This window comes from Gopherus evgoodei, chromosome 1 (assembly GCF_007399415.2).
Source record: "Gopherus evgoodei ecotype Sinaloan lineage chromosome 1, rGopEvg1_v1.p, whole genome shotgun sequence".
NCBI lineage: Eukaryota > Metazoa > Chordata > Testudines > Testudinidae > Gopherus > Gopherus evgoodei.
Window position 1 is genome coordinate 110,996,366 of NC_044322.1, and position 26,166 is coordinate 111,022,531.

The 26,166-nt window shown below is 43.3% G+C and overlaps 1 protein-coding gene across 1 annotated transcript in view; it reads left to right on the plus strand.

Annotated features, from left to right (window-relative positions):
* TMEM255B (transmembrane protein 255B) overlaps nt 1-26,166 on the plus strand; it is a 116,398-nt gene that overhangs the window by 61,442 nt on the left and 28,790 nt on the right. Inside the window, exon 5 of the mRNA XM_030551664.1 lies at nt 25,203-25,283. Within this exon, the coding sequence (XP_030407524.1) occupies nt 25,203-25,283 (81 nt within the window). The remainder of the gene's footprint in view (nt 1-25,202; nt 25,284-26,166) is intronic.

Genomic DNA, 26,166 nt, shown 5'->3' on the forward strand with positions numbered 1-26,166 from the left:
TGATAGCCAGTGAATCTAGATTTACTTATTGTCTTGCCTGTAAGTAGTTATATCTCTTTAGAGTATCAGGTAGGCCATAGACTCTCCAACCTCTACTCTCTTCTGTTGTCTCATAGGGCCAGGTGCTGTCATGAGAACTGAGAGAGGTGCCCCATAATTCTCCATGACATCCAGAGTGTTACATGCCCAGATGAGTGGGATGGGACACAAGGTGAATATCAGTGTCTTGGCTGTGGGTCCCAGAGCTGCTGCGTCTGAGCTGCTGCCAGATGTGAGCATTTAAAATGGGGATCTTCACCACCACATGGTTTTCAGAGCTTCTGGCAGAAAGCCAGCCAATTGTGTGTTATAGTGGATGAAATAATTTATTTCCGATGAAACCTAGAACTGCTGGGTAAAAGTGAACATCAATAGTACTAAAGGGAGAGAGGGGCATTCCAGGAATATGAGGGCAAAGTTAAATGAGTTTTTAGACTGGAGATTTCTGGAAGTGATGGAAATGGACAAGAAGATCAAAGCCTACAGTGAAAATTTTCCTTCAGCCCCCTGTGAGATACTGAATCAAACTGTGCTGTAGCTTGCCTCAGAATCAAAGGGATTGTTGGCGGTAGCTGAGAAGGTGTGTTACCGGCCTCCCATTCTTCTCAGACACTGGGACCCAACAAACTACAGTCTGGGCTACAGGTGACTGTTACATCCAACAATGATTGAAATAATCAAACACTGTCAGCTCCGTACCCAGGGCATAAGTTTAATGCAAGATGCACACTGCAAGTCTCAGGGGCAATGAAAGTCCCATGATAGTGAAGCTAAGATATCACTGTCAGCAAAATTTTGGAAGGACTCAACAAAGGAATTCGCGTGCACTGAATTGGCAGAAGCTCTTTGCAGTTTACCTATGTGATGTGATAAGTAGGAGGCGAATGTGCTACTGGCCTATCTTTTAGCCATTGTGTGTGCCTTCTGAAGCCCAGGAACTGATGGATTCCTTGACACCATTGGGTGGTTATACTTAGAATGGCAGGGAATTTCCAACTTTTTTCCCCTAAGGTTTTCTCTCTCACACACTACAGAAGCTGAACCAAAACCAAGAACTTGGGGAGTTTAGCATTGGTAACCACATTGGTGCACAACTAGGTGACTTCAATTTCCTGGGTTCTCTCTCAGCACTGTTTATGAGCATTAAGTTCGTACAGACATACCCTCCAAATTTAAAACCATTTTGTACAATCTTTTAAGAACCCATTAGAAAATATTATAATATTCACCTTTCATCTAAAGGAAAAACAAATAGCTTTATTTCGTTCCTAAAGAAGTTGTTACCTTGACGACTGGTAATAGAAAACTGAGCTCAAGTCATATGTAATTTCTAACCTCAATTAAATTATAAAGCTTCTCTATGGAGAAAAACCATAAATGCATTTTATTTTCTCCGTGCTGATACATGATGCAAAATTATAGGTAATTACTTTTAATTTCGTTTCCATCCTTTATGACTCATTAATATAATGACATGGCATATACTGTAAGATTTTTTTCAGTGGAGTCAGAACTAATTATTCCTAAATGAAGACTAACACTTGCTCACTTGTGATGTTTAGCTCCTATTAAAAGCCTTTATTTTCAGGTGCATGCTTTTTATTTTTGAAGTAGGCACTTATAGATGCTTTTTAGTAAAAACTGACATTCTTAAAAGAAAAATCAGTGTAGGAGAATTGTTTTATTAAATGATTTTAAAATGCAGTGTGGCAATTTAGGATACACTGCATTTTGAAGCTGATTGTCTTGTGACATAGAGTACAGTACTGGATTTCACACCTTTCTAGTACAATGGAAAACATATAGTGTCCTTCCCGGGCTGCTGCACAAATTAGATAGTGCCCTCTAAATTGTGCAGCAGTCTGGGAAAGATACTATATGCGTTATACCTTCTCCCACTGACTTAAACGACAGCAGAATCCGGCTCTTAATGCTGCCAGCATGGGTATTCCAGTCGATGGAAGCCTTTCTAGCAGGACAGATGCTGAGCCCATTCAAATAATAATCATTTTAATACAGCCAAGTACACTCATGCATCTAGGAACAAAGGGTGAGGTTTAGTTCTGCACCTCTAAAAGATACAGCATAGAATTCTCAGGTCAGGAAGAAGCAGGGGTTAGGGGGGCTTTCAGCAACCTTTATGCCCTTCTGATCCAGGAGAGGGCCCTGGCATTATTTAGACATCCCTGGAGGCCTCTCTAAGTTACAGCAGCCTTCTTGGGCTGCCCTCTAGGAATCTCCATAGTGCTGGGTGTTGTGGTCCCACCTCTGATATGACCCTTCTTCTCACAGTCCTATCCTGGCACACTTGCTGGACTGGGGTCAGAGGTCAGCCCAACATCTGTCTTCCACAGGGCCTGCACCGGGGAAATCCTCTCAGCTGATATGGGTTTTTTAAGGCCCTTTTATGCCACTCTGGCCCTTTTACCTGCAGTGAAGGAGATAGAGCAGTGGTTCTCAAACTTTCGTACTGGTGACCCCTTTCACACAGCAAGTCTCTGAGTATGACTCCCTCCTTATAAATTAAAACACTTTTTTTTATATTTAATGCTATTATAAATGCTGGAGGTGAAGCGGGGCTTGGGGTGGAGGCTGACAGCTTGTGACCCCCTGTCATAAACAGATAGCTAAGGGTTAACATCTCTTTCACCTGGAAAGAAGTAATCTGAACCACCTGACCAGAGGACCAATCAGGAAACAAGACTTTTTCAAATCTGGGTGGAGGGAACTTTGTGTGGGAGTCCTTTGTTCTGGGGTCTTCTGCCTGTATGCTCTCTCAGCTATGAGAAGATTTCTATTTCCTGCTTTCTAATCTCCTGTTTCCAAGTTGTGAGTACAGAGTTCATAAAAACAATAAGGGTTATTGTTTATTTCTTTTGTATTTACATGTCTATAGTTGCTGGAGTGCTTTGAATTGTATTCTTTTTGAATAAGGCTGTTTATTCAATATTCTGTTAAGCAATTGACCCTGTATGTGTCACCTTAATACAGAGAGACCATTTTTATGTATTTTTCTTTTTTTTTTTATATAAAGCTTTCTTTTTAAGACCTGTTGGAGTTTTTCTTTAGTGGGGAACTCCAGGGAATTGAGTCTGTACTCACCAGGGAATTGGTGGGAGGAAGAAGTCAGGGGGAAATCTGTGTGTGTTAGATTTACTAGCCTGACTTTGCATTCCCTCTGGGTGAGGGGGGAAGAGAGATTAGCTCTTGGTAATTTTGTTCTCCAGGACTGGGAACGAGGAGGGTGGAGTCCCTCTGTTTAGATTCACGGAGCTTGCTTCTGTCTCTCTCTCCAGGCACACCTGGAGGGGGGAAGGGAAAAGGTTTATTTCCCTTTGTTGTGAGACTCAAGGGAGTTGGGTCTTGGGGTCCCCAGGGAAGGTTTGGGGGGACCAGAGTGCCCCAAAACACTCTAATTTTTTGGGTGGTGGCAGCTGTACCAGGTCCAAGCTGGTAACTAAGCTTGGAGGTTTTTCATGCTAAACCCCATATTTTGGACGCTAAGGTCCAAATCTGGGACTAGGTTTATGACATGGTGGCAACAGTGGGAAAAATAGAATCCAGAAGCCAGTAGGAATATTATATTTTTCTTTTCTCTGCTAGGGGCTTTTTAGCAGAGAGAAACAGTTTGGTTTTAAAAAGGAACCAGAGAGAATTTTTTTTTCTGCTCTCTCTGGCAGTTGTGGCTTGCATATTAAGCAAGAAACCATTAAGAGACTATTAAGGGTCTTTTGTCACACAATAGCACTCCCATTAGGAGGCAGATACCAGCACTATACTCATGCAAATATAGTGGGTTTTCTGGTTTACTTTACATTGAAAAAATTAGCTAGAGAAAGAAAGGGAAAAAGGCACTGTTGCTAGGCAGACCCCAGGAGGCAACAGAAGCTGCAGTTCAGAAGATAAACACCGGAGGGCACCCCAACACAAGAAAACAGGAACCATGCCTAACAAGACAAAAATTGAGGCCGAAGAACAAATCAAAGACGCCGACCACAGGCGAGATATGGAAAAAAAAATACAGGAACTAGAAATAAAACAAAAAGAGGTGGAGCTGAGAGAAAGAGAAAGAGAGGCAGCCTACAAAAGAGAGCAAGCAGCCAAAGATGCAGACCACCAAAAACAGCTGGAACTCCAGAGGGAAGCCCACCGACAGGCCATGGAATTAGAAAAGGCTAAGCAAAACACAGCCAACCCTAACAACCCTGCGCCAATGATTGTTCCACAGCACAGGAAATTTCCCACCTACAAGGCAGGTGATGACACCGAGGCCGCCTTGGAAAATTTTGAAAGAGCCTGTCTTGGGTACCGCATCTCTGAAGACCAGTACATGGTAGAATTGAGGCCACAGCTCAGTGGACCTTTAGCAGAGGTGGCAGCTGAAATGCCTAAGGAGAACATGAACGACTATAAACTTTTTCAAACCAAGGCCAGATACAGAATGGGGATAACCCCGGATCATGCCCATCGGCGTTTCAGAACCCAAAAGTGGAAACCAGATGTGTCATTTCCCAAACACGCCTACTACGTTGGGAAAAATTATGAGGCCTGGATATCAGGACACAATGTTAAATCCTTGGAAGAACTGCACCTCCTCATACAAATGGAGCAGTTCTTGGATGGGGTTCCTGAGGACATAACACGGTACATTCAAGATGGAAAACCCAAAAATCTCACCAAGGCGGGGGAGATTGGAGCCAGATGGATGGAAGTGGCAGAAAGCAAGAAAGCTACTGTCAAGGGGAACGAATACCCCAGAGGGCACACCGACCATAAACCCTACAACCGAGGGCAGCCAAAAACCCCACCTACAACCCAAGTAAAGCCACAGACACACTATTCTTCCACCTCACCAGTCTCCAGTAACTCACCTCGACCCAGTGACCCATCAGATGGAAGATGCTTTAAGTGTAATGAACTGGGACATATCAAGGCCAACTGTCCAAAGAACGCCATCCGAGTGCAGTTCATTACACCACCATCACCCAAAAGATCCCCAGGCCCAGATGCCTCTCAAATACCCTTGGAGCGAAGGGAAAATTTGAGAGTGGGCGGTAAGAAGCTTACTGCGTGGAGAGACACGGGGGCACAAGTGTCAGCTATCCACCAATCCTTCGTAGACCCCAAATTCATCAACCCAAAGGCCCAAGTGACAATTTACCCCTTCATGTCACAAGCTGTGGACTTGCCTACAGCTGAACTGCCTGTCCAGTACAAAGGCTGGTCAGGAATGTGGACTGTTGCAGTTTATGACAACTATCCCATCCCCATGCTACTGGGGGAAGACTTGGCCAACCAGGTGAAGCGGGCCAAGACAGTGGGAATGGTTACACGTAGCCAAACCAGGCAAGCTTCCAGACCCATTCCTGTTCCTGAGCTGTCCACAGATGCCCCGTCTGTGTTACCAGAGACCCAGACAGAGGTAGTGGACCCGGATTCCATGGCAACCACTGAAGCAGCCACAGCACCTCCAGTCCCAGGCCCGGAACTGGAACAGCAACCAGCACCAGCAATTGCAACCACATCTTCAAACTCAACGCCAGAGGGCACCAGCGAGCCAAAACTGGCAGAAGCAGCAGACAGCCATACCCAAAAGGCTCAGCCAGAGCCTGAAATACCCTCAGGTGCACCAGCGGAGAGTGGTTCACCAGCAACGGACACAACCCCATCACCTACATCGCTTCCAGAGGGACGAAGCCCAAGTCCACAGTCTGAGGAAAAACTGGTGACCCCAGCCTCAAGGGAACAGTTCCAGACTGAGCAGGAAGCAGATGACAGCCTTCAGAAAGCTTGGGCGGCGGAAATCACAACTTCCATCCTGTCGTGTTTCTCAGCAAGAAACTTTCTGAGAGGGAAAGTCACTGGTCAGTCAGTGAAAAGGAATGCTATGCCATTGTGTATGCCCTGGAAAAGCTACGCCCATATGTTTGGGGACGGCGGTTCCAGCTACAAACTGACCATGCTGCACTAAAGTGGCTTCATACTGCCAAGGGGAACAACAAGAAACTTCTTCGTTGGAGTTTAGCTCTCCAATATTTTGATTTTCATATTCAGCACATCTCAGGAGCTTCTAACAAAGTAGCTGATGCACACTCCCATGAGAGTTTCCCAGAATCCAGTAGTTAAAAAGTGTTCTTAAAATGTAGAAGTCTGTTAGTTATATACTTAGTGGTATATGTAAAGGTGCATGTGTTGTATTAATCTGTTTATTTTAAAGTTCTAGAAGGAAATCGCTTCCAGTGAGCTTCCCCACTGTCTGCAATTTGGGGGGGCGTATCATAAACAGATAGGTAAGGGTTAACATCCCTTTCACCTGGAAAGAAGTAATCTGAACCAACTGACCAGAGGACCAGTCAGGAAACAAGACTTTTTCAAATCTGGGTGGAGAGAACTTTGTGTGGGAGTCCTTTGTTCTGGGGTCTTCTGCCTGTATGCTCTCTCAGCTATGAGAGGATTTCTATTTCCTGCTTTCTAATCTTCTGTTTCCAAGTTGTGAGTACAGAGTTCATAAAAACAATAAGGGTTATTGTTTTTTTCTTTTGTATTTACATGTCTTTAGTTGCTGAAGTGCTTTGAATTGTATTTTTTGAATAAGGCTGTTTATTCAATATTCTGTTAAGCAATTGACCCTGTATGTGTCACCTTAATACAGAGAGACCATTTTTATGTATTTTTCTTTCTTTTTATATAAAGCTTTCTTTTTAAGACCTGTTGGAGTTTTTCTTTAGTGGGGAACTCCAGGGAATTGAGTCTGTACTCACCAGGGAATTGGTGGGAGGAAGAAGTCAGGGGGAAATCTGTGTGTGTTAGATTTACTAGCCTGACTTTGCATTCCCTCTGGGTGAGGGGGGAAGAGAGATTAGCTCTTGGTAATTTTGTTCTCCAGGACTGGGAACGGGGAGGGTGGAGTCCCTCTGTTTAGATTCACGGAGCTTGCTTCTGTCTCTCTCTCCAGGCACACCTGGAGGGGGGAAGGGAAAAGGTTTATTTCCCTTTGTTGTGAGACTCAAGGGAGTTGGGTCTTGGGGTCCCCAGGGAAGGTTTGGGGGGACCAGAGTGCCCCAAAACACTCTAATTTTTTGGGTGGTGGCAGCTGTACCAGGTCCAAGCTGGTAACTAAGCTTGGAGGTTTTTCATGCTAAACCCCATATTTTGGACGCTAAGGTCCAAATCTGGGACTAGGTTTATGACACCCCCCCACATAATAACCTCATGACCCTTTCTGAGGTCCCGACCCCCAGTTTGAGAACCCCTGAGCGAGAGGAGCAGGGAGGATCTGATCTAAAGAAGGGACCCTGGTTACAGGATGGTGGTCGTGTATCCTGGAAAGGACTTAGGGGCCATGGTGGATGTCCAATTGCACATGCGTTCCCATGTGTGGCTGGGGCTAACAGGGCTAACATGGTCATTGGACGTGTAAGCAGAAGTAGGAAGGTGGTATTACCACTGTATACAGCATTAGTGAGACCATTATTGGGATACCGTGTCCAGTTTTTGTGTCTGTCCATGCTTCAAAAAGGATGTGGACAAACTAGAAAGGGCTTAGAAAAGAGCTACAAGAATGATTTGAGGCCTGGAAAACATGGCTTATAGTGAGAGACTTACGCTCAGTCTATTTACTTTACCAAAAAAAAGGTTAAAAGGTGATTTGATCATGGTCTTTAAGTACCCACGTAAGGAGAGGATTTAGCAGAGGTCCCTTTAGTCTAGCAGACAAAGGCATAAGGAGATTCAGTGGCTGGAATCTGATGCTAAACAAACTGAAAAAGCAGACACAAGTTTTTAATGGTAATGATAGTTAACTATTGAAACAACTTGCTTAGGGATGTAGTGGATTGTCCCTCACATGACATCTTTCATGCAAGATTGTCTTACTAAAAGATGTGATATAGCTCAGCCAGAAGTTAAAGACTCAGTGCAGGAATCACTGAGTGAAATTCTATGGCCTTGCTGGAAGGGGCTGTGGTAAGAGCTGCCCAGGGAGCCTGGGCTGTTATGGGGAACTCTGGACCCTCCATCTGTTCTGGATGGTGCACTTGGGGGGGCAGGGACATGGGCTGAGGGCTGCTGTAGGGCACCCTGGCTCCTCGCCCAGAACAGGTGCAGGGTTCTGGGCTCCCCACAGCTGCCAGGGCTCCCTGCAGTCTAGGGTGACCATACATCCTGTTTTGGCCAGGACAGTCCCCTTTGTAAGCCCTGTCCCGGACATCCCAACTTTTTTGGCAAAATTGGGTATTTGTCCATCATCTGTTGGCAAGAGCAAACGCGATAAATGCCCAGCATTGCCAAAAAGGTACTCGGGGCAGGGGAGAGGGCATCTGAGAGCTCCTAGAAGGGAAACTCTGTTTACAAATACAGGGAGCAAAGGAGCTGTGTGTCTGTGTGTATACATGCATGCGCGTGTGAACAAAAGACGGGGAATTTTGGCTGTCTAAAAGGCCCATTCAAATAGGGAAGGAATTAATCTGAGTAGGAGTGAGAGGGAAGCAGAGAAAAGCTTAGATAGCTTATATATAATGTACTGGGCTGGCTGGAAAAATCTTTTTTTTTTAAGAAGTAGTTATGGGGGGAAACCAGCTATTTATTAAGACAACAAAGGAACCGTGTACAGTTGCTGAACTTTATTTTACTGCCTTGAGTGCTTTAAGTGAGTTAGATCTGCCTATCTTATTGCAACTGGTTTAATAAAGAACAACATGTAATGATTTAAAATACTTCAATTATTCCTGTGTAACTTAGATACGATATGTAAATTTTTCCTTTTTAAGTGGTTTGAGAAGCTGATGTAGATCACAGGCTGCGGAGCCTGAAAAATGAGTTCTCGTTCTCGCTAGGTGGTGATTGCTTATTGCATAATTTTGCATTGTCTGAGTTTCCACATCATAAAATGATTTTTACTTATTTACCTCCCAGCAGGGAGTGAGGATTAATTACTTAGCTTTCATAAAGCAGCTTGAAGTTTAAAACCACTAAATATAAGCTACATATTTATATGTGGATGTCACCACATCCCTGTGGCCCCTGGGGGAGGCAGGGCAGAGGAGTCTGCGCACTGCCCTTGCCTGTAGGCAGATCTCATTGGCTGGGAATGGGGAACCATGGCCAATAGGAGCTTCAGGGGAGGTACCTACAGGTGAGGGCAGTGTGTGGAGCTCTCTGCCCTCCCCCCCCCCCAGGGCTGCAGGTACATGGTGCTGGCTGCTTCTGGGAGTGGCGCGAGGCTGGGGCTAGGGCAGGTAGGGTCCTGGCCCCCATGTGTGTCACTGCCACCCTGAGCCACTCCAGTTAAGCAGCGCCGGGCCAGAGTCTGCACCCCAAACCCCTTCAGCACCACACATACCAGCCCCCTGCTCTGTGTCCCCTCGTACATCCCACACCCCTCCTTTGCCCTAACTCCTTGCCCTGAGTCCTTTCCTGCACACCGTACCCGCTCTCACACTTTGCATTCCCTCCCACACCCCAACCCCCTGCCCTGGCCCTGCATGCAATTTCCCCATCTAGATGTGGCCCTTTGGGCCAAAAAGTTTGCCCACCCCTGCTGTAGGCAAGTCACTTAACTGCTATATGTTTCACTGTACTCATGTGTAAAATGGGAGGAAGGAGAGGGGCTGGCAGGGGCAGCTCTGTGAGGGAAGGAGAGGAGAGGTGTTGCGGAGTGGGGGGCTCTGCACGGGAGAGAGGAGGGAAGGAGAGAGGCTGGGGGGTGGCAGCTCTGTGTGGAAGGGAAGGTGAGGGGCGGGGAGGGGGCAGCTTCCTTCAACATTCATCATTTAAACAATTTTTCCACTTTGTTTTTTTTGATAATTGAGTAACTTGAACATATATTTATTTTGAATGTTCATATTTGTCATTAAAAAAGACAATGAGGAGTCCTTGTGGTGCCTTAGAGACTAACAAATTTATTTGGGCATACGCTTTCGTAATCCACTTTATCTATGTCATGTATTTAGTCTTCATTGGGAAATACATGCTTTGCCAAGTTTAGAAAAGTTTGTTTATAAAATGAAGGAGTTATAAATTAATGAAAATAGTATATTGATCATGCATCAGACATTTTCCATACTGGTTTGCGTGTGTCCTAGTGCAGTTATGTAGATGCACCTGCACACCAGTGCTTTTTGTTGAACACTGATGCGGTATATTTCAATATTCATGAACTTCTGAGATGTACTTGAACTTTGAAATTTGCAGTGATGATCGGAAGAGACAGGAAAATACTCACAACACCTGAACAATCAAGACACACACATGAATTGATTAATTGATTACTCAGTTTAGGCCATCTTAATTCATAGTGCCATGGATTCATAGAATTAAGGCCAGAGGGGACTATTAGATCATCTGGTATGACCTCAGTATATCGCAGGCCAGTAACTTGACCTTGTGCTCACTACATGGAGCACAATAACTTGCCTTTTACTAAAGCATAACTTGTGTTTAGCTAAAGCACATCTTCCAGAAAGGCATCCAGTTATGATTTAAAAAGTTCAGGAGATGGAGAATCCTCTGTTTCCCATCCTGACTATTCCCCACTTCCCTTCTCTACTTGTATAACCCACATCCTTCCTCTTTCGGCTTCCATGTATGTTGTCTTCTTGCTTGTCAGTTGGGCTGTGTTCAGGCCCCAATCTTGCAATCCCATCCATGTAGGAAGAGCTTTTCACCATTACTGAGACCTATTGACTTCATTGGGGTGCTGTGTGAGTTTGAGGGTTTACTTCAAATGGGGATATGTTTTCAGGATCAGGGCCTTTGATCGAGAGTGCTATGGAGCAGGCACCCAGCTTCCATTTGTTTTCTAAGCGCCTTGCACATTTACAGGTCCTATAAAATAATAAGTAATAAACAGGGAAGACTTGGAGCATTTTATTTGGATATGTGATCATTCAAGCAAATGCACTAGTGCAGTGGTGGGCAACAGGCCGCCTGTCAGAGTAATCTGCTGGCGGGCTGCAAGACAGTTTGTTTACATTGATCGTCCGCAGGCACTCCTGCCTGCAGTTCCCAGTGATCATGGTTCACTGTTCCCGGCCAATGGGAGCTGTGGAAAGCAGTGGCCAGCATGTCCCTACAGCCTGCGTCTTCCCGCAGCTCCCATTGGCCAGGAATGGTGAACTGCGGCCACTGGGAGCTGCGGGTGGCAGTGCCCGCAGATGGTCAATGTAAACAAACTGTCTCGTGGCCTGGCAGCAGATTAACTTGATGGGCCATGGGCTGCAGGTTGCCCACTACTGCACTAGTGCTTTCCTTTTTCCTTCTCTTTAACATAAAATAAAAGCAAAAAGGAATTATAAATGTAAAAAACCTACCTTAAAGCAGCAAGAAGTTTTATATGATTAAAAGTTGGGAACTTCCAGAGTTATGGTTCCCACGACAACCATAACTTTGATTTTTCTGATTTATGTTTTTAAAGACTGAGTTATTGTAGTATTAGGAGGAGATTTTTGTGGGTTTTTTTTATTTACTTAATATAGCTCTATGTTATATTGCCAGCAATAGATTGAATGGTTTGAGTAGTTCATGTGATTGGGTGATTGCTCAAATGACACAATGAAGTTATAATCAAGAGACAGCAGTCAGTTTACAGAGTGAGCCCTATAATCAAGCATTGTAAGTAATCAAATATAATAAGCAATTAAATGTATAATTGCATGAAACAATAACTAAAATCACAGCTCTGAATAATATCAACTATTTAGTTAAAATACTACATTAAAGCCAAAGTAAGGAGCTCAAATATACAAAATTAGTATTTATAATTTCGATTATTGGCAGTTCTAAGCCGCCCCCCTAGACTATCTAGGTGTTAATGCTCAGAAAATTAAAAACAGTATTCCCAGTGCAACACTGAGGGCTTGTCTACACTTATATTGCTGCATTGACACAGCTACACCACTGGAGTGCTTAGTGAAGACACATCCGACACTGACAGGAGAGCTTCTCCCCAAGAGGCAGTTGCTATGTTGATGGGTGAAGGCCTCCCGTCAACATGGTGCTGTCTACGTCTGTGGGTTATTTGGTATAATTGTGTCTCTTGGGAGGTTGCACATAGCTGAGCAATGTAGTTATAATGACATAGGTTTGTCGTGTAGACCAGGGCTAAGAAGCCAGAGCTGCCTATTGCTGTGCAGTGTCGAAGGTAACACAACTGGCAGCATTAGTAGCCAAACTAGAGGAGAAAAAGTAGCTCCATTGCACTTTCCCTTCAGACTCCCAGACATCCTTGCATTTAGCAGAAGCCTCCCTGAATGCAGGCAGTAGGGGAATGCACTGTATTAGGGGTTGGGGGCAGTCTCTGCATGCTCCCTCTGCCTCCCTCCACACTCTGTATCCAGGTAGGAATCTCCCTAGGCTTCATGCTGGTCACAATCTGGCCACATGTTGTTTTAAGGTTTCTTGGGAATTTTGTTTTGAGGTCTCTTGAGAGGACTGTACCAGCTGAAACACATATACACGTTTTGGGGAGGATCCTGGTGATTACCATGGCAGTGCAAAGCAACTGGAAATGTGGCAGCTCTGGCTCCATGAGGATCCTCATTGAACTAGGTAGAATTGCAGCTGCTCTGTCCTAACCCCAGCACAAGGAGCATTCCCAGCAGAAAGAGGCCATGACTGAGATACTTAGAGGGCCACCATTTCTGGAGTATCTGAGCACCACGTAATCTGCAATGTCTTTATATTATAATATTTTACAGATGAGAAGCTGAGGCACAGGGCAGATAAAGATACATCTATACAGGTAGGGCAGTGAGCCTCTGAAGCCTGGTCGACAGACTGGTGCTCACACTACAAATAGCTGTGCAGATAGAGCTCAGAAGTCCACCCCCATCCTTAGCCTTCAGGGTCAAAGCTGCAACTTCTAAACAGCTATTTGTAGTACGATAGCACAAGCCTGAGTCTATTGACCTGGGCTCAGAGGCTTCCAGCCACAGGCTGGGTTATGGTTGCCAACTTTGTAATTGCACAAAACCAAACACCCTTGCCCTTCCCCGCCCCTTCCCCAAGACCCCACACCCCCACTCACTCCAGCCCCCCTCTCTCTGTTGTTTGCTCTCCCCCACTCTCACTCACTTTTACTGGGCTAGAGCAGGAGGTTGGGGTATGTGAGGAGGTGAGGGCTCCAGCTGGGGGTGCAAGCTCTGTGGTGGGGCCAGAAATGACGAATTTAGGATGTGGGTGAGGGCTCTGGGCTGGGACAGGTGGTCGGAGTGCAGGAGGGGGTGAGGGTTCTGGCTGGGGTATGGGCTCTGGGGATGAGGGGGTTGGGGTGCAGGAGGGGGCTCCAGGCTAGGACCACGGGGTTTGGAGTGTGGGAGTAGGCTCTGGGGTGCAGGAGGGGGTCCAGGCTCCAGCTGAGGGTTTGGGATCTGGAGTAGTGCCAGGGATAAGGGGTTTGGGATGTGGGAGGGGGCTCAGGGCTGGGGACAGGGGTTGAAGTGCTGGAGGGGGTGTGAGGCACAGGCCCCAGGAGGGGTGCAGAAGCAGGGTCTGATATGGGGCAGGGGGTTGGGGTTGGTGCAGGGTGCAGGGTCTGGGAATGAGTTAGGGTCCAGGAGTGGCTTGTGATCTGGAGCAGGAGGTGAAGGATGCCGGCACTGGTCGGGCAGCACTTACATCAGGCGGCTCCCAGTCAGTGGTGCAGCAGAGCTAAGGCAAGCTCCTTGCCTGCCCTGGCTCCGCGCCGCTCCCAGAAATGACCGGCATGTCCAGCACCTAGGCGGAGGTGCAGCCAGGTGGCTCTGCGTGGTGCGGACTGGCCGCCTCCGCAGGTGCCGCCCCCGCAGCTCCCATTGGCTGTGATTCCCAGCCAATGGGAGCTGTGGAGCTGGTGCTCAGGGCACAGGCAGTGCACAGAGCCTCTGTGGCTGCCCCTGTGCCTAGGGGCTGAACATGCTGCCTGCTTCCAGGAGCCATGTGGAGCCAAGGCAGGCAGGGAGCCTGCCTTAGCCCTGCTGCACCACCGACCAGACTTTCAGTGGCGGAGCAGGGGTTTGAGCGCCCCTGGGACCCTGAGGAAGCCAGTGCCTGTGGGAGCCATCATTGGAGTGGACTCGCTCTCCAGTCACAACCATCTTCTAGGACCTCCACTCCATACCAGGCTGGGATTAGAGTTGCATTGCTGATGTGGAGGGTGCCACAGGCATAATAACATGTAAAATACACAGGCCTAATAATGTATGAAATTAACAAGCCAATAGTGTAATTGGCCCCACCTCAAAAAAGATACATTAGGACTGGAAAAAGCACAGAGAAGGGCAACAGAAATGATTAGCAGTATGGAACAGCTTCCTTATGAGGAGAGATTTAAAAGACTGGGACTAGTGAGCTTAGAAAAGGGATGACTAAGGGGGACATGATAGAGGTCTATAAAATCATGAACAGTTTGGAGAAAGAGAATAAGGAAGTGTTATTTACCCCTTCATATAACACAAGATCCAGAGATCACTCAATTAAATTAATATCCAGCTGGTATAAAACTAACATAAGGAAGTAATTCTTCACACAATAAACAGTCAACCTGTGAAATTCATTGCCGGGAATGTTGTGAAGGTCAAAAGTATAACAGGGTTTAAAAAAGAAATTAGATAAGTTCACAGAAGATAGGTCCATCAATGGCTATTAGCTAAGAAGGTCAGGGTTGCAACCCCATGCTAGATGCTGGGACTGGATGACAAGGGATGGACCACTCAATAGAATGCACTGTTCTGTTCATTCCCTCTGGTGCACCTGGCATTGGCCCCTGTCTGAAGAGAGGATACTGGGCTAGATGGACCTTTGGTCTGACCCAGTATGGCCGTTGTTATGTTCTTGAGATGGCACCACCATACATCACCCCTCCCCCGCCCCCTCAAGTTGCAAAACCTAGCTCTGCTACTGCTTGGTAAGGGGTTTCTTATAGGATATATCCTTGCCTCCTTCACTGGGATACAATTTCCTGTCCCTTCAGGAGCACAAGGTGATCATGATGAGTTCTATGATGAATGTTCTGAATTCTTTATTCTTTCCCAGGGATTTGTCTCTGGGAGGGGAAATTATGATCCATAGCTAGTAAAAATTCAGTTATTTGAACTGAACTCTGTGTCCATTATTTTTATGTTCTCCTGTTCTCTAAAAGCACAAAATACCCAGTAAAATGGCAGTGTGTTTGTGACTGACAATAAATTGGGATACTGTGATGCAACAAAACCAAAAGTCCTGAAAGTGAAATATGCAATTGAAAGGAAAAGTGTGGAAGCCCATGGACATCAGAGGATAAGGTCACTAGGATTGTGCAGAGAAGTTTGATAGAAAATAATTGTGAAAAATCTTCCCAGAGGGACGGAAAAAAAACAGAATAAGGCTGGCTATGGGAGGAAAAATTGACTTTTCTGATAACTCATACCTAGTTTTTGTTCTGGTCATTCTACCAGAACAGCCCTCTCTATAGTTATTAATATTTTGCTTCTGGCTAATACCAAAGATCTCGCTGCTGTTCTTATCCTACCTGACTTATCAGTTGCTTTTGAGATGGAGCATCACTCTATTCTCCTTCATTGCCTCGGCACCTATATCTTGCTAACTCCACAGTGCAATGGTTTCTTCCCCACTAACACAATTACTCTCTCGGGTTACTCTAGGATAATAATTCTTTTTTCTCCCCTCTCTCTAAATTGGTGTCCCACAGGCCTCTGTTCTTGTTCGTATAAACCTTTTCTTCCTATTTTGCCCTGCTTGTCAATGTTATCTCTGCTGACAGGCTACAAAGTTATGGGCCAATCTCTGGCTATGGTTAAGGAGCAGGCTGAGTGGGCATCAGCAAAGGAGTGTGTGCAAAAAAGCATACAGCATATATTTGCATTCCTGAAATCCTGCTGCTGTGCATAGGATGGGCCCCTCAGGCATCAATCAGAGTAACCTCAAAGCTAAGTCATTGCAAAAGTGCTGCAGAATGCCTTAGAATCCGGGCCTAAATTTTTCAATCTGTTTGACCAATATTTGTGCAAAAAACTGTAAACATGATATTGATCAGTTGAGAGAGGTCTATCATTAGCACAATAATAAGATCCTGTACCCCTTTGGAATTAAAACTGAGCACGTGCTGTCTTGAGACATATTGCAAAACTTTTCCCACACATTATATCTCTTAAAATAGAAAAGGAAATAGGAAAGCTCTGATTTTTAAACAATGAGTGAGATTCTATTGGCAAGCCATTTTCTGAAGCTTTCCTGCTACTCATGGGACCACCTGTGCTTCTCACTTTCATAAGTAACCGATTTTTCTAGTCTGATACTGCACTCATTTATGGGTAGAGTTTGACCTTTTAAAAGGCCACCTATTACTACAGAGGCACTCTAGTACTATAGTGATAGAAGCAAGATAGATGGGTAGACAGACAGGTAGGTCAGCAACAGTGTGAGTGTGTGGGTTTCATTTTAAATTACAAGAGGTTCAGAAATCATCACAATATACTTAAGTACTATATTGTGCTTCTCTGCCCATCCCATACCACTGTACGTGTTGGTGCCTGTACGACATTCTAAAAAGCTAGCCTGTCATTTTTGCTGTTCTGAACTGAACTAGTTCCAGTGCTGAAGGCAGAACAAACGCTGTGGTTTTAATAACCTCATTTCCTCATAAAATAGATTTATTTCCCCATCATTCCTAGGAATGATTTATCTGACATGCTGCACTTTCAAGGGCCTCTTTTTACAATTCCTATTTATCTTGACAGACTGGGTCCTTCTCTTCTCTTGACACTTTAGACTATTAAATAATCATTTAAGCTCTCCCTAATCATTTGGCACTTAAAGAGAGCTAGTATACAGTATTTTAAGAGAGTTGAACTGGACATGAGGTTTAATATGTTTGATTAAACATTTCTTCCAGGCTTTTGCTTCCATTTAAAAGAACGTTGTGGAAGTAATTTGCATTAAATTGTTCATCTTCATTGACCAATTTAAAGAATAACATGCACTGCATATGTATGCACACTTTAATGCACTTTCTGCTTTTAGTCTGAGCAATACCACTTTCCACTGGAGTCAAAAGGAGGTGCTGGTACTCATCACCTTTGAAAATCAACAGCATCCATATTAGCAGTATCCTCATTCTTCCTTCTGCTATATTGTCGATGTTCTATCTATCTCTTCTTTCTCTGCCATTCACTAGTAGCTGCTGAATGCAATTTCTACAGAGTCTCCTTCACAACAGATGCAGGGCCCTTGCAAATGCAAATTAAAACTGAAGTGTCACGCATCTAACACAAAGATAAAAGGCTAGATCCTCTGGTCGGTGCAGGCCAAAACTGGGAATGAGGAGGGAAAAACAGAGCTGATTTTAAAAAAAAATGCAGAAAATATATGGAAAATTTTCAAAAAATGTTCAGCAAAGATTTCACATTTTTGAAAAATGTTGACCACCCTTTAAGCTGGCCAAAATCAGCAAATTAAAAAAAAAAAAAGTTTTTTTATATTGTAAAAAGTTTTTTCATCAACATTTTAAGAAATTTATATTTTTTTCTAACTGCTCTAGGGAGAAGCAAATTAAAGGTGGCTTCATGTCATTTTATGCCCGCCTGCCCAATCACTGTACAAATAATGCCAATCTACTGACCCTGTAGAGAATTATGGATACAAATCATGGATTCTGGTACATCAGCAAGAAGAGACAGCTTTGTCCCTCTGTTTCCATCCTCCCCTAGCCCTGCACCTTGCCTACTTTCTGAGGGGCATGAAGGAGACATGATGGTGGTTCATCCAGTGTTAACTGCCACATGGATTCTTGCCTGGAAAACCATTGGGGTAAAGTGAGTATGACACACAGAGAGGCTGCTTCTCAGTTGATACACAGAGCTCGAGGTGAAATGGTTCTGTGGGATTAGGTGAGAAGTGGGATCATGTCATGACAACCTCTTTTTAAGACGTTTCCCTTATTCACTAACTTAGTTAGTTCCCAGTATGGCACAAAATGAAGGGGAGCATGAACAGAAAGAAAGAAAAGCCCAGAGTTTACATTCTGTGGCTTCTAACCTTTGGTTGAACTTTACTGTACTGAAGAGGATACATATATTTTCCTCTAGAGGGCACACAAGCTCTGCCCAATATTGAAACTGCAACAATATTTAAAGTAACACCACCTTATTTTTAAATGCTATATAAAACAGTTACTTGGTTAAATTGATGTCATTTGTTTATTTAAATAAAATTCTTATGTAGCAGCACCTATGGTTGCTGGGATTTATAGTTTTATGTACTACAAGTAAATAGTACATTTGAAAATATAGTTTTCTGCGCTACTATTTTCAGAGCAGGTTGAACAAACACCTGTCAGGGATGGTCTAGATAATACTTAGTCCTGCCACGAGTACAGGGGACTGAACTGGATGACCTCTCGAGGTCCTTTCCAGTTGTATGATTCTATGATTACTGGCTGGGCATTCTGTTAATCTACCAGGCCGCCAAGGTTTCTTTCTAGAAGATGTGTGACCAATATTGTTGTTTATTGTGTGTTTTATTTTCTTGGGCTCTACAAGGGGTAAACCCTGTAAAGTTCTGGTGGCATGGAATGGGAGGGAGAGTTCAGGGGTTCACAGTTTTTACTTTTTTTCCCAAGTGGTGCAATTATGCAAAGTGTGTGTGTGTGTGTGTGTGTGTGTGTGTGTGTATTTTACAAGAGTACATGAAATGGTCGTTTTTTACTGCAAAAAATTGCAAATTGCAGACTGAATTTTGTACCTCTCTACACAGAACTTCAGAAAGAAGAAGCTGAAAATAATTGACAGGGAAAACAACGTGTTCATGGCTCCACAGTGTATAATTTTATGCTTAAATTAGGAGATTCCAGGGTCAGGTGTACAAAGGGAGGTAGAATATTCTATTCCTATGAATTACACTCTCTTTGTGACAGCACTGAAAATTCTATCCTACATATTCAACCCAGATATTCACTAATGTCCTGCTGGTCATAGGGAAGAGAAGTTTCCTGTAACATTAAAAAAAAAAAGATTTTTATTTATATATGAATCCAGAAAAATTAGGGAACTGATCATTCATAAGTCACTGGGATTTTCTAGAGGTTACCTTACTTAGCAGCCACACATCTTCCTTTGAGCTTTGTCCAAATGATTTAATGTCCTCTTGCCAAAGAAACAGTTCTTGATCAGAGAGATTTACGAATGGCAGGAGCTCCAGAACACTTCCCTTCATATTAATGTAATTTTTATAGTAACTGAACACAAAAGCAGCCTGCCCATTTTGGTTGGCAGACAGATGATTTTGGAATTCACATTTACATTTGCCCTGCTGCAGTAATGATGAGGTAACATACACCTGTGTATTTGCATGTATGTTTCCAAAAAGGCAACAGATGGCCTGATCTTGAAGAGAATTAGAATAACTAGAAACATACAGATACATGTTTGGAACCAGAGTTTAGTTGTTCTTACACAGGAAAACTGTCTCTGGAGAAGTCTTGTCTTATCGTGTGTGGTTTTAGATTTAGATCATCTTGAAAAATCTTGCCTACTACCTGTAATGTGCTCACAGCTAAACTCAAGGAGTACTCAGTACAAAAACCTAACTTATCAACAAGAAACAAATGAATGAGAAACTCAGAACTTCTGAGCTTCTGTAGCCATTAATCGAGTATTGGAGAATAAAAAAAAATAAATTAGCACTTCGTGTATAATCATTTTTAATAATGTTTCACATCCATAACGTTTATGCTTGTTACAGCCTTCAGAAACTGTAAGATGGGGCTCAGACAGGAGAACATGGAATTTTCTTCGTATTATCTACTATATGTATGTTTTTTCCCTAAGGAAACAAAAATTGGGATAAGAAAACCTGCATTCCATACCTGAGCTAAACAAATAAACAAACAAACCCAAAAACCAAATCTGCTGGAGATGTTGTTCAAAGGCTATTTTATCCTTCAAAAATTGCAATGGGATGCTGCCAGCATCCAGGAGAATGTGGGTTTTGTGCCATGTGCTTTTAAAAACAGCAAATCAGCCAAACCAAAACCATATGCACTTGAGCCAGAATCTTCTCTTTCTGGGCTTCACTCTCCTCTCCCAGCCTTCTGTTTGTCAGACCTGTATCCTAATATGTGCACCAAAAACCAGGTTGGGAGAAGGCTACAGTTCAGTCCCTTTGTGTCTGAAATTATTGTTCACAAAGGCTGAGCCTTTTGTGATTTGGCAGAAATTAATAGGAATTGAGTGTCCAAATCCCTTAGATGGTTATGAAAATCTCAGCCTAAAATGTAAATTGTAAGAGGTCCCTGCAGGATCCAGGCTAGTCAAACCCCAGAAGTTCATAGGTGCTTTTCAGCTGCCTCATCTTGTAAAGTGCTAAGACAAAATCTTGGTCCCACTGAGCTCGGTGACAAAAATCCCCTTGATTTTCTTGGGGACAGGATTTCACTCGGAGTGCCCTGTGTTGAAAGTAATATCAGCGGGAATGTAAATACGCTCAGCACCTTGCAGGATCAGGCCCCATGCAGAACTGCGTCATTCCACCTTTGCAGGGTCATGTAACAGGGTGTACATAGAGCATTATTCTTTCCCTTCCCACTGCTTTTCAAGCAGCAAAACGTTATTGGGGTAATGCCCCTTTAATGGGAGATGGTTCAGAGTGGGCAGATTGGAAAGCACCACTAGTCATAGAGCTGCTGAGGAGTGCACAGGTGAAACCCTGATTTACTGACATGAAGCTGAATTTTGTCTAGCTAGTTAGTTATGTGCCACAATGAATTAATTTTCAAGAAAAATTGTCATTTTCCCCAGAACTGTGGGGAACTGTAAAAGAGTAGTTCTTAGCCCATGCTAAATATACATGTTGTTTATATGCCCTAGTAATCTCTTCATCTCTCTGTGTGTATATTGAATGTCTTTTTATAATACGTCAATGGCATTTTTACTGTGTGTGTATAATGTGGACACCCTAAAAATAGCATCAGTCTGTTTTTAATAGAACCTCTTCAATTTATCTTCAGTACTGTTTGGACATGTAACAAAAGTATATTCTTGGTGTGAAATGTTAGAGTTAATGTTAATAGGTTAAAATAATACGTATTAATAGACTATAAGAGTAGATATACTGTATTTCTGCAAGTGTTGCTATACATATTAGTGTCAAGGATTGGTAGTTATCTCTTATGCATATGCTGTCTGCGGATAGCAATATAAAAAAATCAGACAGCATTTTATGAGCAGTCCAGTAGGAATACTTTCACAGCTTTGAAACATGGTTCATTTTCCTTTGTCATTACATGGAGCAATAAAAATCATATAAGCGTTAATAAAGTATGACATATTGTAAGATAATTTTTAAACACTTTTTAATGTCTCTGTGATTATATTCTGTGTGCTCTTAATCTTCAGGCAGACCGCATTGTATATGAGGAAGTTTAAAAACAAAAAAAAGTCAAATCATGGTTCTTATTTATTCTACTTTTCAGCAGCCTTAATAGACTGCACAATGAAACCTTGATGACTGTATCCCTGATTTATTGATTTATTTGGATATCTGAATATACTAAATGTTAATTAATCTTCAGAATCTTGGTGGGTCATTGATCTGTTAAATCTGAACCCTTCACCCAAATAAAAATGTAGCTTGGCAACTAAATTTAGGCTAATGTACACATACATACATTGAGAGGCATTGATTGTGATCAGAAAATTTGCCCTCTATATTCAGATGACTTCATTTTCAAAAGTAGCTGCATGCAAAAACATATGGGGTTATTGTGCTGTTGCACCAAATGAATTAATTGTACTTTCAGTGGCCACTACAAGTGAAAGGCCTGATCATTTTCTCCACACAACATTCCAGTAAAACAATGATTATTTTGAACAGTTTGGTTCATCATCCTGTGCTGCTCCTCACCGGGACAACCAAGCAGTGGCCAAAGCAATAGGGAGGTGATTAGCAATAATTTGTTTGTTATTAAATAGGAAGGAGACGTAAAGGGATAGGAACATCATGTGAGCTGGGAGAGTAGAGTCAAAGGCCTCTTCCTATGTTTGGTGGTGGAAAAGAGGGAATTCTCTCACTTCCTCTAAAAATATGTAAGATCAGCTGTGTTTGACAACATTAGCACTGAGTATCTCTTCTGACAGTGCAGGATATTAACACAAAGAAAGGTTAGCTCCAGTGCTTCCATTATCACATATGTAGCTTGCTTCTGCTGTGGACATAACGAATAGCAACTTTTAATTAAGTTATCAATGTCTATATTGGGAGCAAGCATCCTTTCTCTTGGTGGTGTGCTCCTTTTCAGCTTGCTCGCTACTCCTCTCTCCCTCTCCCTCCCCCCCAAGCAGTGAAAAAAGTTACTGCTAATGCCTAATGTTTTCCCAGAGTAGAAAAATAACATCCTTCTAGTTTTACAAATGCTAGAAACGACATGTTATTTCCACCACTCTGGTATTTCCTGTTCCTCCAAAGAATAGGAGTTATTGAAGCAATTCATTCTCTACTTGTGTGGTATAAACAAATATCATTGGATGCAATGGTAAGCTTTTACCCAACCCTTAGGCCAGTTGTCTTCAAGCTATTACTTTAGCTTGCCAGGGTAATCAGAAGGTCAAAGCAAGTAACATGATGAATGAGCTGTATTAATCTACCTGTCTCGTCCTGCAGGGCTCTGCATTTTCTCCGATTGCTTTGTTGGGCTTTACAGATTTATGCAGTTCATTATAACATAATGAGAGCAGATCTTAACTAGCACAGCCCTAGCTCCAGCTGCCAGTTTACACCTGGTTTTAACAGGTTTTGAAACCAAAGCTGCCACAGTAAAGGACAGGGGAGGGAGGGTTGAGTTTTTTCTAATGAGTTACGAGTCCTTTGCCTGTAAATTTGCAGGAAAAGAGGCTTTTGGTGGATAATGGTGTTCCCACCCCTTTCCTTGCGGTGGACTCACTGACACACTGTGATGGAGCTGTCTTCAGAGTTCTTCAGTTGCTGGACTAGGCTTCAGCAACATATTAAAACACCTGCATGGCAAAATGCTGGAATTTTTTGTGTGCTAGTTTCATTCAGACCCACTCCTCCCACACTCTGCTTTGCTTTGTGAAATACTACTGGTGAGAGAGATCTGTGCAGTCATTAAATCCCTCCCCTGCACACACAGAATCCACAAAAGGGACTTGGGGATTATGACGCTCATTGTCACAATGCCTAGCGTTTAGGTGCCTAGAAAACTCACAGGAACAACACTGTAATCCACAAAGCCTGAGTTCGGCACTGAGGCTCCCCATACAATGAATTGGGAGAGAGAGGGGCCTTAGAATGGGATCCACAAAGCAGCACTCTAGGCAAGAACTGCCTAAACTATCCAATGAAAGATGTTGACAAGAGGGGTGTGTCCTGAACAGCGAATGCCCCTCTGGGAGTTCGGCACCTCAGTCCAGGCTGGAGGGAGGAACCTATCTCTGCTTGTGATTCCTGCACCAGGGGATGATTGGCATTCAGCTGCTTAAGTCATGTGCAGGGCCCAATCCAGTAAGTGTGCTCAAAGTCTGGCTAATAATACACAAAGCTGGGGGAGGAAGGCCTCTCTGATAATCTTTAGCCTGGTTGTTAAGGTACTCACCCTGGGATGTAGGAGACCCCTGGCTCAAGTCCTGCTTCTGCCTGATGAATAGAAGATGGGATTTGAACAGGAATCAGCCAGCTCGCAGGTGAATGATCTAACCACTTGGCTATGGGTTAGTCAGATGTGGGGCTTCCTCAGTCTCTCCTGTTGAAGCTGTTCCACCGCAATTATATAATTGAATAATTAAATATTAATTGGGCCAGAGATAGTGTTCGAATGACTCTGTATCCCAGTGGTTTGAGCAGTCACCTGAAGGGTAACAGATCCCTGTTCAGCTCCTTTCTCCTCATCAGGCAGAGGCAGGGTAGTGGGGAGGCTTGAATTGGGGCTCTCCCACATAAGTACCCTAACCATTGGGCTACAGGTTATAAGGGAAGTCATCCTCTGACTTATTTTGTGTGAGCTCACCAAGGGGCCCAGTCTGATAGGCAGCCTCTGAGCATACCTACTGGAGTGGGCCCTATGTGCCATTTAGGTGGCCAGACAGCTATCTTCCCCAATTCGTGGATCGCTTTGGGTCAAAGGCAGGAGATGGGTGCCTGGACACCTCAAGAGAGGCTGCAGATTACATGCTCAGAGGTAGAAATATAGGCACTAGGGAACTTTTATTTCAAAAACATAGTTGCTGAGTGACTTGAAGCACCTACAGGGTTAGGCGGCAGCTGAACAGGTGTTTTGTGGATTGCAGTGGTGCCTAAAAATGGGATTTAGGTGTGTAGTACTTCTGTGGATCCCACTCAGAGTCCTGAATTTAGTAGGGGCAAATATCAGTAGCCTTCAAGTGGTCATTTTCTAAGTGGCTGCTGCTTGAAGCATGCCCCTCCCTGCCAGCTGGTGGATATTCCTGTGAGACTTTCCCTTTGTGTTATCACCGAGGAGATTTTTGCATCAAGAAAATGTAGTAAATTTGAATAGTGAATATATTTGAGAAAATCACAATCTTTTTGCAGATATTCATGAATTATGAGCTCAGCTCTAGATTTTCTCCTTCATATCATTATTGTCTTTTCTTCAATTTATTTATTTAGTTAATGAGAAGAGTTAGTGCACTGAGGCCCTATAGTATGAAAAATTAAGTGGTATATTTAAAGATCCTATTTTATTTTCTGTGTTTTCTCTGTGGCAAAAGACTCTTAAAATCTTTAAAAGTAAGGCCTTGTATTTTAAAATAAATTGCCAAATACTTTTCTTTCATTCTAAAATTAATTGGATTAGATTTTATGTGTGTGGAAATAGTGGCTGTACCGTTCTCAGAAGAGTATGTTATTCATCTGACCTCTGTGTGGAAGAAGGCAGTTGGGGGGGGAAGGGTATTAAATGATTGAGATGCTGGTCTGTCAAAGGAGGCCATTGGGTCAGAGAAAAATAAATTATCCGTGCACAGCCTAGAGGTAGAGAGGGCAAGGGAAATGGTAACTCTTTGCAACTGATTTCTGAACAGATACAGATTGGAAAGCAGACAGCACTGCAGTGCACTTAACTGGTCACCCAGCATGTTCCTTTGGCAGTGGGGGATGATATTATGACTGCACAGTTATTCCGGATTAGATATTTTCATGAATATTTTTTCTCCTTGCAGGACCCTAGGCCTTTGTACACTAGAAGGTGTCAATTCTATTCAAGTGGAATAGGATTCTTATACGATGCCTACCAGACGGAGGTAAACAAAATGATATTCTAGCTCATTCATTTCCTTTGAGATGTTCTGAGGGGTTCATTAGAAGCCCAAATGTTTTTTTTCCCCAGTAGCACCCTCAATAATGTATTTCTCAAAGGTCTCTGTGAGTTGACTATAATATTTACATCATGTATAGCCATTCTCGTTCCATCTTTATTACATAATCCTCTGAGGAGGCTTTGCTGCCTGGACTATTGTAGTAAATATCTCAGTTAATACATTTGCATTAGCCAGAAAACGTCAAATTTCTACTGCAATCATCTAATATAAGCCAAGAATGTCCATGTTCTGTATTCAGCTTCCCTTTATTATCTCAACCATATTAAAATGGCAGGAAGAATAACCGTACCCAAATAAATTGCCTCCTGAAAAATCTAGACTTAGTTTCCTCCCCCCATGTTCCTTAGTATTGCTATTAATTCTGTGTTTTTCCTGCAAATGTGGGATTCCAAACTGGTGGTAGCAAGAAGGAAATAAAGCAGAGCTGATCTGAAAATAGACAAACAGTACTAGGGCTTACAGGAAGCCAGAGATCCGTAATCACAGTTCTTTCCACAGCTCTGAATGAGCTTATGGGAAATGTTACTGTTAATAATATTAGACAAATCAAGTCTGTTACAAATATAAATGAGTAATGCAGTTGGAACCAGAGCATTCTGTAGTTTAAGAAAATATCTTAAAGGAATATTTTACTGATCTTCTTGCTGACCTACCTCAATAAGACATAGGACCTGTGTCAGCGTGTTTTCCCATAATTTTAATTCCCTATTCTCCTCACAAAATAAAAAATACCAGGGATATGTCTACCAAGTAAACAGAACTATTTCTCTGCTAAAGTGAAGTTGATTAAGCTTCCCTGTGGATT